Source organism: Siniperca chuatsi, linkage group LG17 (genome assembly GCF_020085105.1).
Source record: "Siniperca chuatsi isolate FFG_IHB_CAS linkage group LG17, ASM2008510v1, whole genome shotgun sequence".
In the NCBI taxonomy this organism is placed as follows: Eukaryota; Metazoa; Chordata; class Actinopteri; order Centrarchiformes; family Sinipercidae; genus Siniperca; species Siniperca chuatsi.
Genome location: NC_058058.1, coordinates 22,182,874 through 22,199,694, shown reverse-complemented (window position 1 = coordinate 22,199,694; position 16,821 = coordinate 22,182,874). Strand labels below are relative to the sequence as shown.

The 16,821-nt window shown below is 39.9% G+C and overlaps 1 protein-coding gene across 2 annotated transcripts in view; it reads left to right on the top strand.

The window, feature by feature from the left end:
* Positions 1-546: 546 nt before the first annotated feature.
* Positions 547-16,821, top strand: part of ctdp1 (CTD (carboxy-terminal domain, RNA polymerase II, polypeptide A) phosphatase, subunit 1) — an 80,313-nt gene continuing 64,038 nt past the window's right edge. The window contains exons 1-8 of one of the 2 annotated variants that reach the window (XM_044171483.1): positions 547-1,097; positions 3,183-3,266; positions 4,173-4,266; positions 5,067-5,195; positions 5,826-5,976; positions 7,095-7,185; positions 7,676-7,842; positions 12,911-13,978. In XM_044171483.1, the coding sequence (XP_044027418.1) occupies positions 799-1,097; positions 3,183-3,266; positions 4,173-4,266; positions 5,067-5,195; positions 5,826-5,976; positions 7,095-7,185; positions 7,676-7,842; positions 12,911-13,978 (2,083 nt within the window). In that variant the 5' untranslated portion in view covers positions 547-798. The remainder of the gene's footprint in view (positions 1,098-3,182; positions 3,267-4,172; positions 4,267-5,066; positions 5,196-5,825; positions 5,977-7,094; positions 7,186-7,675; positions 7,843-12,910; positions 13,979-16,821) is intronic. The other variant, XM_044171484.1, reaches the window with a different exon arrangement.

The window sequence follows — 16,821 nt, the reverse complement described above, 5'->3', positions numbered from 1 at the left end:
ATTTCTATGTTACATCATCTTACATCATATATCTCTGTGGGCTCCACGGACCTCATATCAAGCTTTATGGAAAGTAGTAGTATGTAGCAAAGGAGAAAAAAACAAGGAAAGGCCTAGGATAGCTTGAGTGGATTTTGTCATTATAGCCTGATTTTGTTGGGATTTATGTTTAGAATATGATTCTGTATTACAAATGTAAAATACCCGTTTGTTTTGTGCCTGTCGCAAATGTTTTGCTGTCAGTGTACAGAAGCAATGGCAATGTCAAGCTAGCCAAATTTAGCTAGAAGAAAAACGGAAACGTGGGTTCGCCTTCAAAAGAAAGGTTGTAGACTTGCCCACTTACGCAAAAAGAAACAGATATGTAGGTAATAGGCTCTTTATAACAAAAAGCACTGAAATAATCAATGGAATAAGCAGATAACGTATGCAGTAAAACTGTAGTTCTTAAAAGTTTCAATGAACCAAATGGCACCAGCGCTACTATTTCATTAGATTTTATTTTGAAACCTCAGTGGAAAATGAGTGTTTTTCATCTAGCATGCTGCAGGGACTACCGGATGCTGTAGCGACCAGTGTCGCTGCAGTGTTGCGCTTTCCTGTTTACGGGCGGGAAGAGCGAACGTAGCTGGCTGTGGAAGCCACTGTGTTTAAGTCGGCAGCACATTTGTTTTAATTCTTCTTGATGCTAATGGTTTGCACGTTTTAATGATACACGGGGCATTGCGAGGTCTATACGATACGTTTTAAGTGGACCGTTGCTGAAAACTAAAGGGATTTTTGGAGAGTGCAGGGCAGATGGAGGATCCTCTTGCAGATTCTGGCGGTGGTGGCGGCGGCGGTGTAGCAGCGGAGGGCCCCGCGGTGCAGGTGGCAGATATCTGCTGGCCGACCGGGGCTCTCCCTTTACGGCTTCTAGAGTGGAAAGTCAAACCCGGGTCTCTTGTTAATGTGGACTCCGTGCTTGCACTGTGTGCTCCCATACCTCAGGAGAAGGGGGCAGAGGCTGCCAGGCTGCCAGAGAAGAAGGTGAAATCAGATCGTGCTGGAGTAGTCAAGGAGCTATGCTGTCAACTTGGACAAGTCATATCTCCCGGGTGAGTCACTCCGCTTGCTATAGCTAGCTAATGTTTGCTGACCTGCCTCCTGCTTTGAAAGGCTACAGGCAACATGTCAGCTGTAGTTTTGGTACCGCTTTGCCAGCTACTGACTTCACCCGCAGTATAACGTTAGCTAGCTAACGAGCTAACATAGCTATATGTAGGTGCTAAGTTAACGTTAGCTTGTTTGCTAGCCGTACTCAAAGCAGCACTCACAGCATTTGCTCGCACCAGTGTCAAGTCAGTCAAAATAAACAAGCAGAGTTTTGGCCCAAACTTTCAAAATAAAAGTGTGTTCTTTTAAATAATCTATTTCTGAACTTTTTCAGTCGTTGCAATTATAGTGGAAATGAAAACCATTTGTAAGTAGGATTTAAGCAAACATTATGTGATTTCTTGAATTGTCACTTTGATATACTTGCGATCATGCTTATAGGCAAACCGTTTTCACGCTTCTATTTTGAAGGTAAACCCACGTGAAGTGTTGTCTCGTTTTGTTTGCCTTGACGCAGCCGTCGTTCGCGTGTACGAAGTGTGTACAAGCCGTTTAGGTTGACAGGTAGAAGACTGGTCCGAGGCTGCTCTTGTCCCCGTGAATTTTAACCGGCCGTTGTTATGCCTGCTTCTGCCTACCCACCTATCATTTCAGAATAACAGGAGATGTATTTTTAAGCAGCTGCTTAGAAACAGATGGTGTCACCAGCATACATTTTAATTAGCGCAAGTTCCACTTGTCTTTTTTGCATTTAGTCTTAAAGGGACAGTTCACCCCTAAATCAAAAATACATATTTCTCCTCTTACCTGTAGTGCTTTTTATCCATCCAGATTGTTTTGGTGTGAGTTGCCGAGTTTTGGAGCTATCGCAGCAGAGATGTCTGCCTTTTTTGAATATAATGGGACTATATTGCACTCGGCTTGTGGCGCTCAAAGTGCCAGACAAATACATTTTAGAAGTCAACAGCAATGTGTCTTTCCAGAAATCATGACCAGGTTACTCAAGATTATCCACAGATTTGTTGTATTACTCATGTTCATGTAGAAACTATTTTCTTTCTACTGATAGTTCCTACATGAAACTTCTCACAACATAGAAAGTTTAAGCACACCTCTGATATCATTGATGAACATTTGCAGCTCTGATTGGAAACTTTAAATGGTTTGCTGTCACCCCTGTGAGAGTGGAAGGGCTTGTGCTGCCTTCAGGTGCTCCTTGTAAACTCCTACTCCTAAATTTGAATATCCATGCTGCTTGCTGTGACAGTAAAGTGCCCAATCTAAAATAATATCAAAATGGACCATGTGTCAAAAGTGAAAATCAGGTGGAACAGAGATACTTTAGTCTGCAGCAGCAGAAGGAGAATATTTACATCAGGGAAGCAACAAAGTAATGACACAGAATTAGGTATGCACCGATATATATGCTGAACATGGGTATCGGCCGACATTCGCCTTGTTGACTGCTATCGGCGAATAGGATGACATTCACCGATTGCAGTGGCCGATGTTTATCTCTTGTGTCACATCAACTTTGCGCTGGTTACATTTTGTGTCGGTGATTTGTATTTGTTGTGTAGCGGGCTAAAAAGGCTTTTGAAGCAGTTATTTGTCAATGTGAGAGAAGGTTATATTAAAGGTTGTTTCATAAATGTGTATGATTTAATTTATGCTCATTCAAAGATAGTATAATGAAGGACTGAATGACTTTAAAACTATTATTTATTTTATTATGAAGATTTCTTTGTTTCCCTGGCCAAACTGTTATTTAAACATCGGTATCGGCCCAGAATTTCACAATCGGTGCAGAATAGCAAAAGGTTACCTATTTGTAATGTTTAAAAAAAACAAACAATAGAAGCAACTGTGGTGTCTTAATTGCAAAGCAACTGTGTGCATTATGCTAAGCTATTTGTTGAGGTACAAGTGCTAAAACATGTAACATCTAATAAACTTCATATATACCAAGACATGCCACAAAGCAAATGTTCATTTAATGAGAATCCTGCCAAAAGATGGATGCATTATTACTGGTTTGCCGAAAAGTAAATATTTACACTAATGTTTCTGTCCCGTTTTTTTTTCAGGGGTGTCATCGTCAGAATAGAAGAATGCAGCCATCCGATAGTAATGAAGGGTTTATGCGCTGAATGTGGCCAGGACCTGACTCAGTAAGGAAACGCAAACACGTTTTTTTACACTTAAACTGAAACATGTGTGTTTTAATTTTCCTGTTAATTCTTGGGATGATATGTTTGACACTTTTGCTCACACTTTGACCCTCACAGTGCGCCGAGCTGATTGCAAAACCAGAACCAACCCCAACCAAAACAATTTAATTGTTAATGCTTACAATTTCACACGGTCACCTGACCTGACCTGACCGTGAATCTATTTAAAGATATTACATTCCTGTGCATTTTAAAACTGACTAAATATATCTGACCCACAGTATTTGTGGTGGATTCTGTATTATTTGATACCATCAGGTGGCACCAGATATCATACAGAGAAAGCTGAGTACAACTCAGGTCATGAATCGAGTGCTCACACTCTCCCTGGTGCCAGTTTTATAAAAATGTAACATTTATAGCTGTCAGTTAGAGTTGCAGGTTTTATTGATTTAAAGAAATATAATGCCAGTGTATTTATTATATTATATATTTTGTATGTTATTTTTTTTTTAGGTAAACGTATGGCTGTTATTAAAAGTATTGCTTGAAAGGCACATGGAAAGTTGTTTTTGACAGCCAACACCTCAGAGGTTGTTTTTTTTTTTTTTTATGAGGATACATGATGAGAATACCTGGTGGCACTGAAATATCAGACAGCAGGGAATAATTTTGCATGCCATTCGATAACATGTTGCATGTATGTAGCTTAGAACTGCCAACAATCAGCCAAATCACTTGCTAACTGGAGTATTTTCTGTGCTCACTGCAAAGGTTTGTCGAACACATTTGAATTTGCATGTTTGTGAAAGCCGCTTTTCTTCTCGGTCACAATGTGATCAAAGACCTAAGAGATATGCAAACCACAAACGTGACTCCCACTCTTTTTTTTTTTTTTCCTCTCAGGCTGCAAAGCATGAATGGGAACCAGCAAACTCCCATCTCCACAGCAACCGTCTCCATGGTGCACAGTGTCCCCGAGCTGATGGTCAGCTCAGAGGTGAGTCATATGATGGAGATACGTGGAAGACTGGGCTAGTAGGGCAGATTTACTTCACATTAATTCCATTATAAGACCTGTGCGTGTGCTTTGCTCTTGGAAGCACAGTGCCCCCAATCCTTGCAATATTTTTTCAAGATATTATGCATGGACTGTTCTGTGCTGATATTTTGTATCTCCAGATTGAATTCATTTTCATGCGAAAAGATGTGACACATACTCAGTGTTTCCTGGGGAATTTCAAGCATTTCATGGTGGAAAGTCTTCTTAAAAGGCATTTAGAGCACATAACGCAAACAAATGATAATAACATAGTCATGCATAATAAGAGTCCATTTAGGTCTCGGTTTCCATAGACAGACAAGTTTAGATGATGCAGAGAGTATGTGATCAAATACTGTAAAATATTTTAGCATATCAAAGGTGAATGTGGGAGATTGGTCAGTATCTTTTTTTCCCCCCTCCAAAATCAAGGCCAGTGCATCTGCCTAAGCGCTATACTAAGTTGCATTCCTGGACAAGTTAAATTCAATCCAATTAAATACAACTTTATTACCCTGTTAGGGCAATTACATGCGGCTCGCTACCCAGGACACAAACACAAAAAACATTTGTGAGAAGAAGAAAAAAACAGTTTATCACAAAGCTTAAACCAAAGAAATCAAATGATGTAAGCTTAAAACCGCATGTGATTCTGGTAATAAATACTTTACTGATAAATAATTCTATATGAAAAACCTAAAGTGGTGGTTGCTCAGGTTTTCTGATATTCCATTCATTGTCGTCATTCACTCCAACAGCAAGCAGAACAGCTGGGCAGAGAAGACCAGCAGAGACTCTACCGGAACAAAAAGCTGGTCCTGATGGTGGATCTGGACCAGACGCTGATCCACACCACTGAACAGCACTGCCAGCGTATGTCCAATAAGGTATTATTCCATCATATTGTTCTGAGTTTATGAAACAACTGTTCTTTCTTTGCTTCCGTCTTTATTGCCTTACCTGAAACTTGATTTTATTCATAAAGATTAAATGCTTAACCTTAAGCTGTACAGATCTGAGGCATTGTATTGACATGTGTGCCCACACTGTACATAGTCATGAAAAAACCATGGAAGGAACCTAAAGGTGCTCTGTTGAGTTTTCTTGTAAACAGACGCGTTGAATGCATTTCCTTCCGTCTTCTTCTTCCCTGCCTCTCTCTATGACAGTCGGCTTTTCACTCCGCCTTTGATTGGCCATTCGGAATAACTTTTGGTTTCTGATGTCGGATGAACTAATTCTGCTGGAGCATAATAGAGCTGTCTGGGTTTATGTTGCACAGGAGATGGATGGATGGATTGATTCAGAATTATTCCCCTGAGCTAGATCAAAAAGCTGTCAGGGTCACGCGCCATTTACCATTAGAAACGAGATCTTGTAGTCATTTCTTGAAAGTACTTTGCATTGACAGTTTTCCATTATTTAACTGAAGTTCTTATTCAAAATCTTACTTTATGAGCAGATCTGTGTTTTTTTTAACTGATTGTGTCATAATCAACACTTGTTATTTCCTCCAGGGAATTTTCCACTTCCAGCTCGGGCGAGGAGAGCCTATGCTCCACACACGACTACGCCCACACTGCAAGGAATTCCTGGAGAAAATTGCCAAACTCTATGAGTTACATGTCTTCACATTCGGGAGCCGCCTTTACGCACACACCATTGCCGGTAATGGATTGAATGTTCTTTTTTTTACATTTTACAGCGCTTTCCCCGCATTATAGGCACTGATTACATTAATCTACATTGTTTCATTGATGTCAAAAATGTAACAGTATGCAAAGTATTTAGATTTTGACAGTGTAGGGAAACTCTTGGTCTTCTACTTGCGCTGCCTGTTTGTCCCCATAAGAGGGAAGCATCTGCTCATGTTTTGTGTTCCAGCTGATGTTACGTTGGTTCACTGTTGTGCATCTAATGTCTCTGTGTCATCTGCAAGCAGCAGGGGTGCAAAGTTTTAAAATGCACGTTAAGCCAGTTAATGTTTTGCATCAACATTTTACCTGACAAATTTGCATGTACACTAGACAATCCTTTCATTTTGCCTTGTTTTAGCAGCGTTTGGCTGGTAGCTGATTAGTGTTGGTTTCCCTCTAAATGAATTTTTTTTTATGATTCAAGGCTGGATTATTATATTGAAGTGTAGGTAGTGTGTTTATGCGCTGTCTTTTTGGTATTCAGGCTGCAATCTTTCATCATACTGTATATAATTGACACAGCCCCGGACCAGTACTGTTCTGCCTCCATATGATGAATGTTTAATGCATTTTGAATTGGATTTTACTACTGGCCCTGATGCAGGGAGGTCGGCATGTTTCAGAGCACTGCTCCGGCTATTGACGGCTTCTGCTGTGGTTAAAGGAGACTCTGGCCTGGCTGTCGTGTTCAGCCAGGGTAGTTCTCTCTGTCCAAGGTTTCATCAAATCGTATATTTCTTTTCAGACATAGCAAGAAAGCCAGAGAAAGTTAGGTTTTCAACACTTGATTCTATGGGAAAATACTGGAGAAAAGGTAGTGAAAATGTCTTAAAATGGGGGGAAAGGCTATTTTCTTTGTAAGAGGATAGTTTTGTTAATGTGTCATAGAAATGATGTAGACATAAAACAGCATATTGTATTGCAAATGCTGTAGTGCATTGTACTATGTTAAGTTTTCAACACAAGTGAAATACCTACTGTGACCTTGGAGAGGAAGTTTATGAATTCAGATACAGCTGAATTGGTATTCAAATATGCATCTTCTCCCCTCCTCATATTTCTCTTTAATCTTCTGGGTTTTTTTTTTAGGCTTTCTGGATCCCGAAAAGAAGCTTTTCTCTCATCGGATCCTTTCTAGAGATGAATGCATCGACCCTTTCTCCAAGACAGGGAATCTTAGGTGGGAAATGCCTTCTGCTAAAGATGACAACTAAATCAATCGTTCGCAGTTTAGTCTGTGGTGACCCTGCACCTGACCACTCTCTAGACATTATTTCACTCAGACAATTTCCTTTTTGTATAGATAAAACTTACAGTATGTCTCATTTGGGTTTCTTACAAGGTGATGATGAAATAGATTCTTAGCTTCTGTAACCGTTTGTACCATGGGCAATCTGTCTATATTGTCAGTGACTGTAGACAAGCACAAAGAGTAGAGATCTATTATTCTCTCAGTGTCACTTATAAATGTGACATCTACTTGCAGATAAAAAAAAAAATAATTGCACGGATGATGTAAGAAATCGAAGTGCCCCTTATTTTGATTCATAGCAAAACACATCTGTCACTACAACATCAGTGGAGCCAAAGACATATATCTGGAAACGTTTGGACATCTGTCAAAAAGCTCTGCGGTTTTGTTAGTGTCTTGTGCATGATTTTCCTGACAGGAATCTTTTCCCTTGTGGTGACTCGATGGTCTGCATTATCGATGACCGAGAGGATGTGTGGAAGTTTGCACCTAACCTCATCACTGTGAAGAAATACATCTACTTCCAGGGCACAGGGGACATCAACGCTCCCCCTGGATCACGGGAAGCTCAGATGGCAAGGAAAGGTACAGTGCCCACAAATCTTTGATAACATGATGCACTCGTAGAAAGACCCCGCAACAACAAAGTTGCTGACAGTTTATGCAACACTGAGGGTCAAATGGACAACCAAGAATGCGCTGTCCAGTGAGTAGTTTCCAGTACTATGCACATTCCCCTGTGAGAGGCACTTTCAGCTGAAGTTAACAAGCGAGTCAGTCCAGTGGATTCACTGATCTCGGGCTGCTCTTATAGGTTCATAGTGCTAATGCTAAATTTTACACAGTCCGTTACATAGTTGGAAATAGAGACAGTTTACTGTGCTGTATGTCACAGCACACTGAGCTCTGACACCAAGTGAATTGCAATAGGAGGACCAAGTCTGTGTAAACTGTTTAAAAATTCAATGCAGTTTATGAATTTTAATTGGTGATGCATTAGGGCCTTGCTTATTGTCCTATTGCTGTTAAACGAATTTTGTTTGGAGAACATTCAGAATTTAAGTCCCACTTAGATTTCAGATATTTTTGTAAAATTGTGATGAAAAACATCCACTGACTTATGAGTGCACTGACCAGTTCTAGTGTTGAGTAGTAGCTTTATTAATGCTAGCTACCATTAATGAGTGAATATTACCACAGTATATGGATAACACCAGATGTATTGTTTCTTTTGTACATTTATTCATGTACAAAATGTATATGTAAATATTTATGTACAAATATTTACATTGTACAAAAACATTGTTTTCAAATGTCTTTCAGTTGAATGTATGAGGTCTTGTGAATTATTTTGTTTTATACCAAGGCCATTGAGAATTCTCTACTCTGATTGGCTGCCAGGTGAGGATTAACTTTTAGTAACCAGACACCTATGAAGCAGATTTTGATTGCAGTTCTAATTGAATGTGCCAGTATTAAACTGATGGTACAGACAGCAGCAGTGAGGTTTGGCTTAATAGCTTAGAGCTAAGGGTATTTGTCAAACCAATGAAATACAATGGATAAATACTGTAGCTTCTCAGTGAGAACCACACACATTTTTTTTTTAAATATGTTTGATATTTATGTGAATCTGAACATCTGAATAAATTAATAGTAGTAGGAAAAAGAGGATATTTAAAATTAGCTGCGTTAGCTTTGGTGAAGCTACAGCCTGTGGGTCTGAGAGCTGCAGGGGAAAGGACAGGGGAAATGTGACCTGAGGAAAACCCAGCTCCACTCCATGTTGGGTGGTTCTTATATTAAATTTGATTTCATGAAGTGTGCAGCAACCTTGCAAATGGTTATCTCAGTACTTAATCTAATATAATCTCTTTATTAGTGTTCACTTACCCATTGGGAAAAAGGCTATACTGGTTAAACCCAATTTCCCTAATACTTACCTGTCATACTGACCTGCAAAGAGAAATACAAAATAATCACTTCAAATACTGTTAACATTTATAATAACAGACTTGTTTTATATTATGACAATTATTTATTATATAGAGTCACTCAGGCTGGACCCAGACAATAACACTGAATTCATGTGCAGCCAGCATCCTGAGTTCACATGATGAGCCTTTATCCACAAAACTCATCATGAATCAAAGGTACCTGTCAATGAACAAGGATAGACCGTTTCAAAGGGTTCCAATACTTTCACCTCTGTATGTCCCTCTGCGTTGAACTCAAACGGAATCCTCTCAAATACACACTGTTATTCTCTTCATTATCATAGCAGGAAACAAGCTGCTTGTGTGCAGCCAGTGTGTCTCCTTGGAGCTGTTATAGGACCCCCCTCATTTACACCCACTCTCATGCTGTCACATCAATTAGCGATGACTCCCTGTTGTACTGATCCCATGTTAGAACAGCTGCTAGACTCAGCAATGGCCCTCATATTGTCGATAAATTCAAAGATAGAATATAGAGTTTGTTACGTGGTTTGAACACAATAAGCTTCAATTTGCCCAAAGGCGATTTAGTCCAATGCAAATACAAACTCTTGGTATAAGACTTTTTTTTCATCAATCAACTCTCTTGCTGCTTTGCAGGCCAGTTAGTTTAAGTCAACATTTATCTATACATGTTCTAGTAATCTCTATCACATGACACACACACATTTACATAAAGGATTTTACAAAATCAGCAATTCTCTTGATGGCAGCTACTGTTTTGGTAGCCGTTGAGACAAAATGGACATTTTTGTTGTCCTCCTAAATTGGGAGGTGAAGCATCGCTGCACATAGGGGCAGCACAAGAAGCTGTTAACACAATATTGACATACTGTATAAAAGCTTGTGAGCAATAAGAGTGAATCAAAACAGTAAAGTTGAGGGCCATAAAAACCAAAACAATGAGCTGAAAGGCTCTAAAATGCTCCATAGAGCTGAGGGGAACTGCAGAGTTGGGTGGTAATTATATGTGGGTTCATCACTGCAAGCGATCCCTGTCACATTACACACATGTGACAGGCCCATGTCATTTGGCCCATTGTTAATATCAAAATATTGATTAGTGCAGCTTTAAGCACACTTTAAAAACATGTGTATGTGTGTGCCAATATATTTTTGATTACAGAGGGGGCACACACTGTATCAATATATACACTGAATCACTGTCCTGTACATTGTCAGCCATTCTTAATATTGAGATGCTGCAAACAATGTCTAAAAAGGACTGTTGAGTTTTGCACACAGTTTAATTTGCCACATTCATATTCTGAAGGCTGGTGTCCACAGGCCTGCGCCTGCTCTAGCGTGCCCTGCCTCCTCAGATTATATAGCTGCCCTCTTCTGTCCATCCAGCCCTGTGGTTCCAAGTGATATAGTACGCTTCTTTGAACAAGCAAATGTATTATCACTGATGGAGGTGTATGTTATGCAGAATTTGCAGTGCATCTTTCTTTCTCATTCAAAAATGACAGTATACTTAGCCTCCAAAAACCATAATTTTCATTTGTCAAGTTTGACTGTCTCAGTATCAGTACTATTGTCTTGTGGATTATTCTGTGTTGTAGACAGTTGACAATATTATTTCATGCTCAAATAGTCACTTGCACTGTAGTGACTCAGTGTACCCAGAGGACTGTGATTTGCCTTAGACAATGATTCTACACCAAGAGGTGTTTGCCAACATGGGCAGCCAGAGCAGTTCTTTCTGAGCTAAAATCTGGGTTATCCCCCGGGTAGAATGTACTGGTGTGAAATGTTAGGAAGGTTATTGCTAAGAGGTTTATAATCACAGGGTCACAGACCTTCCAGAATACATTAATACTAATTACATAGTGCAAAGGGCCAAAAACCATCACTGCTAGTGAGGTTATATGGTGTCAAATAGTGCGTAAAATCTAAAGCAGGTGGATACAGTAAAACATTGTTATAGATAATTTAAAATATCTTTTTTTATTGAACTAGAAATGTGGGTCCTAAATTTTACTTGAATGTATGATTGTATTCTGGGAGTTTTCAACATCTGTTTTATATGACCACTATGAGTCAGAGCTGGTGAAAATTAGGTTTGTAAGTGTGGAGCCCTGAAAATGCCAAAATGTAGTAAAAGGTTATCAGAGAAGTCAAAAATCTAACTGAATACATAAAAGGAGTGTAAAAAGAAATGTAAAGTTTTATTTCTTTACATGGCATACTTTACTTTTTGTAATGTTAATCATCCATATGCTGTGTAGTGCCGTAGCATCACTGTATAAACTCTTAAAACAATACAAGCTAATGCTATCATAATTAGCTAGCTAAAGCTACTTAGAAGTTCACCGCACCATGCTTATCTTTTCATGACATTATCTTCCACTTAAAGTGCATGTCTCTTCTCTTTATCATTAACCGTGATAGAAAAAATAAGCTTTTATTGTGTCATCCTTTTACAAGTTTACTGTCTCATGATCCTGTCATTATTGGTATTTAAGTTAGTTAGACATTTATTTTAGTTTAGTAAAACATTAAATAACTGAACTAAAAACTTCTAAGTGGCGTTAGCTAGCTAACTTTGTCAGCGTTAGCACCAGTATGCATTGCGGCATATGAATCATTAACATTACGTACACTGGCCAGTGTCGTTTTAGGAAGATAGTTAGCTCAGGCCAATAGGAAATGTGGTTCGATGTTTGTTGGGGTAAATAGGAAATAGAAAAATAGGGAATAGATACATGATTAAACTAGCTAAACTAGGGAGTTTATAGATAATATATCATAAATTCAACACAATTTATTTTATCAGTTTATTGGAGCTAAAGAAAGGAAGTAAAATGCTGTTTATCTTTCTTACCAACTGATGGGAGTTATAGGAAAAGTATTAAGGTTTATATTTCTTTATACACTCCATCTTAACTATTTACCTAATAGGATTATTACTAAAGATAATCTTTGCCAACCACTGGTCTCAACCAAGTTTCCAATTCACTTTCCATTCTAGTTGTCTATGGAACCCTAAAATGTTCAATATTAAATACATTTAAAAAGACATGAATAAGTTGTGTAAAAGATATAAATGAATCAACAATTTGTGAGATAATTGATGAAATTATTAAAATTCAACTTGTTCTTATGAAATGTTATTTCATCATTCATTTCATACTAACTATTAATATTTTATTGGATATCATTTCATTAATCAAAACGCTGCCAAGGTAAGAAGTAACTAGCTAGCGGCTTTCGTTAACACTGTCTCTTCCCTTTGATGCTGATTAATAAACCAAGCTCACAACCCCGCCAAGCTAGTTAGCCAACTAGGTAGTTAGCATGTGCAGACTTTTGAAAAAGAGCATTTTGAAATAAAAATGTCCTTATAAAACTCTGGTATTATGAAAATAAGAAGGATAAAATAACATTTTGGGAGTTGAGTTTTAATAATGTCTTAAATAATTTCACAGATTATTGTTTCATTTATACATTTTCCACAATTTATTAAAGTTCAGTCATATTTCATAATTTATTTGTTATTGAACACTTTGCTCTGTGGTTGTCAAGATGGGGAAATCTGATATATATTGACCTTATTAACCTCTTTAATATGTAGCTGGTCTTACTGTTATCTCACCTATTGATTCTGATGCATATGTCCTTGAATACTGTGTGATTGCCTTGTCTTGTTCCAGCAGGAGGCCCGTCAAGTCGACCCGCAGAGAGCACAGAACCAGCACCAACACTTGGTACTGATGAGCAAAATAATGGTCCCAGAAAAAGGGCAAAAGACAACAACATTTCTGGAAAGGAAGAGTCCACAACATCTCAGTCTTCTCAGGGAGTATCAACAAATGAACGGACACATCCCACAGGGGTTGTGGGGGATGAATCGGGACAAGGTAAAGGGTCGGAGAATGAGGCGCAGTCCGGGGCGGGGTCAAGGGAAACTCATGTGGGTGACAGGACAAATATTAAGGAAGATGATAGCAACAGGACACTGGTGACACGAGAGGCACAGGACAGTGCAAACTCATCAGCACCGAGCCATGAGTCTAATAACTTGGACTTTGACCTTTCCAGTGACAGTGACAATGAGTCCATTACAGAAAAGCCTCCCTCATCAGAAAGCGATAGTGAAGGCAAGTCTGGCCAGGCAAAGAAATCTGGGCAGGACGGGGTTACGCAAGAGCCTGGTGATGAAGATGGGGCAAGGGAAGGGGACAGTAAAGGTCGGAGTCAAGGAGAAACCAGCTCTGACACAGCAGAACCTTCAGCAGTTCTTCCCCCAGACCCCGAGCTGGGAAATGGCTGCTCAGATAAGAGAGAGCCAGAAACAGAGTCCCAGAATAGTGAACAATCTGGGGTCACCATGGGGGAGGAGCTGCTGGACCAGAATATGGAGGATGAGGAGGAGGAGGAGGAGGAGGAAGAAGAAGCTGATAACGACCAGGATGATCACCTGATCTACTTGGAGGAAGTGCTAGAAAGGATCCACGCAGAGTATTACGCACGTTATGAGGCCTACCTGAGAAAAGAGGCCTCTGAAACGCCGGACATCCGCAAAATTGTCCCAGAGCTGAAAAGCAAGACACTGGAGGGCACGACGATAGTTTTCAGTGGACTGTACCCAACCAACTACCCCATGGAGAGGACCCGTGAGCACTACCATGCCAAAGCACTGGGGGCCAAAATTGGCAAGAATCTGGTTCTTAGCTCCGAAGATCCGAGTCGGACAACGCATCTCATCGCAGCAAGAGCTGGTATGTAGAAATTAGGGGTATAATGGTACACATAATTCACGGTTCGGTGTGTACCTCGGTTTTCGGTACAGGGAAAACAAAAAAATGCAGAAAATAGCATTTTTGTCATTTATTTTGAAAAATATAAACATTCAACAGTGGTGCATTGCCTTACTGTAACAGTTAAGGCACTCAAATACTGCCATATTGTCAATAAGAAAAAATAAAAAACACAAATGTCAGTAATGCTCCATTGTAACTCTGTAGTTGTTCCTGAACAACTGCAGCCTGTGCTCGTTTATACAGGGCAGCACAACAGACTGACTGAAATGCACACGTGAATGCACATTGTAGCAGGGCTCAAACACTTTGACCATATGCTTAAATTCTGTATTCTCTATGACCGAGCATGGTTGCATATCTGCAGCGATAAATACTCCTATAGCATTAGTTATGACTTAGGCACAGTCTAAATCTGCAGTGAGAGGCTGCCTGAACGCTGTGGGGAGAAGGACTCACCGACCAGTCTGTTTTTGTCTCCTGCTGCTAATCGACACATTCGGGTGATGCCGTCGTAAATTACGTGTTTGAAGTGTTTCCACAGACATGCCCAACTTCAGCTGAACAACGTCTCTTCCCTTCCCAAAGCTGAGCTATGACTGAGTCTTTTCATTTTCGTCTCAGTGAAGACAGTAAACACAAGGTCAATAGATATTTATAAGTAAATGTTACCGGCCTCCGCTAGGATAATCTTGCATTGAAAATAAAAATATATATGGGTACCTCATTTTACATGAATTTCAACCTATTACACAAACTGAATTGAAAGAAAAGCATTTCAGCTTTGTTGAAAGTTTCAGTCTACCATTGGATGGATGGAATTAACGTTAGCAGGCTAGCTAGCTAGTTAATTCACCCAAGTAAAACTAACTAGCATGGTGGGTGACCACTGTAGCGCAACCGCACAGGAGCTATTCGTCAGATGATGGCTGGGAATGAATAGCATTGAACTACAGGCAGTCCACTAGTAAAATTCTCTAGTTACCTGTATCACGCTTTGCATGGATTTAGCTGCCTGTCCAGCTTCCTCATGTTGTTGACATAATCAAAGAACCACCGTGTTGAGTAAAGTTTTTGTAGTAACGACAAGATCATCCACCCACCCACAAGCAATAATGGTGATTAGATGAGCAAGTCAGTAATCATGTCATTGGTGCGGCAAAGATATTGTACAAAGTCAAGTTATTTTTAGGCAATTATTTCTTGAATTTTATTATATACACCTGGGAAGAAATACTGAGGTCCGTACCACGGTGACCTCAATGGTGGGTATGGCCATGGTGACACTACATGAGCTTGACTAACTTGGCTAACCGGGCTAAACCAACTAGCAACTTTTTCTGACCTGCCTATTTTCATTTTGTTCCTTTTGCTGAATATAATTAAGGTATTTTTTAGTGGCCGTGTGCTGGAACCATTCAAAACTGATGCAAGTAATCGTTTGCTAATGAGGCTAGAATTCAAGAAGGATCACGCAAGACTTGTTTAAATACAGGGCTTACTGACATGTTGGCAGTTTTATGTATGTGAGTCTTGTCAACTTTGACTAAGCAGAGATAACTGAATATGCTGTCGTCACAATTAATGTATCACAGAGGTCAGCCATTCCAGGAAGTTGTGTGCCAGTGTGGTGAACAAATGACATCAATGGTGTATGGGTGTACCACTGTAGAGACTTTGGTTAAATTCCTGGCACCTCTGAAGCAGCAGCAGTAGGAAATGTTTCTTTTGCATTAGCAGTAACTTATTACAGCTCTGGTACGGTATAAAGAGAGCGAACAGTGAGGCTGATATCAGTGAAATAAAATTGTACTTGATTACATGCATGCATCCAGGGTTTTTCCTGCATAGAGGAATTTTTGGTGCCCCACAAAAAGTTTTTCGCCAGTGCCAAACTATAGTCACCAGCGCCAAAAGACAAGAATTGACAACTGTTGAACAAGCAGAACATAAACTTAAATACGATGTCTTTGACTCCCCTCTCATCCACAGCCACTATATTTTACACATGCGGCTGGCGCTGGATAAGCCAGCTAAGCTGCTTTGACTGGGCCTGAACTCTCCGCTGTGAAGCTAGCGCTAATGGGAGAGAGGACTTCCTGTGATTTCTCATAAAATAAAAGCCGTAACTCGACCAGGTTACATTGTTGTCTCCGCCTCTCTCCTCTGCTCTCCGTCTGTGTCATGGATGGATGAAGAGCTGCAGGTCTGTGTGCCTGTTTTACAGCGGGGCTGAGCTACACACACATACGCAGAGCGGACACAATGGACAGGATGAAACGTGGCTTCAGCTGCATTCACACAAAATCCGACAATCCTTCCCGCAGGGTTGTGTGGAGGTGTGGCCATGTTTATTGTGCTTTGGAACCTAACCGATGTGAAACAATCAGAAAATAATGTTTTATTTCTCTGATTCACTGCTTCGTTCTCGCTAATGCTGCTCCCTCTCTTCATTCACTCTCTAGCTCGCTCGACCACTGCTGCTCTCTCTCTCTCTCCCCTTCTTTCTCTGCATGGTTGATGATGTCATAAAATATGGGGATTTTTGGATTTTGTGCTAATAAGCTAAACTAAGATGGTAAACATGGCAAAACTTACCTGCTAATCATAATCAATGCATTTTAGCATTGTCATTGTGAGCATGATGCCATGCTGACATTAGCAGTTTACTCTAGCTCAGAGCACTAATGTTCCTAAACATAGCTTCACAGAGCTGCTAACATAGCTGTACACTCTTAGCCATGTTGCTCTATATCTTGGTGATGCATCAAGGTCCAACTGAATAATGTTTCTTGTCTTTCAGC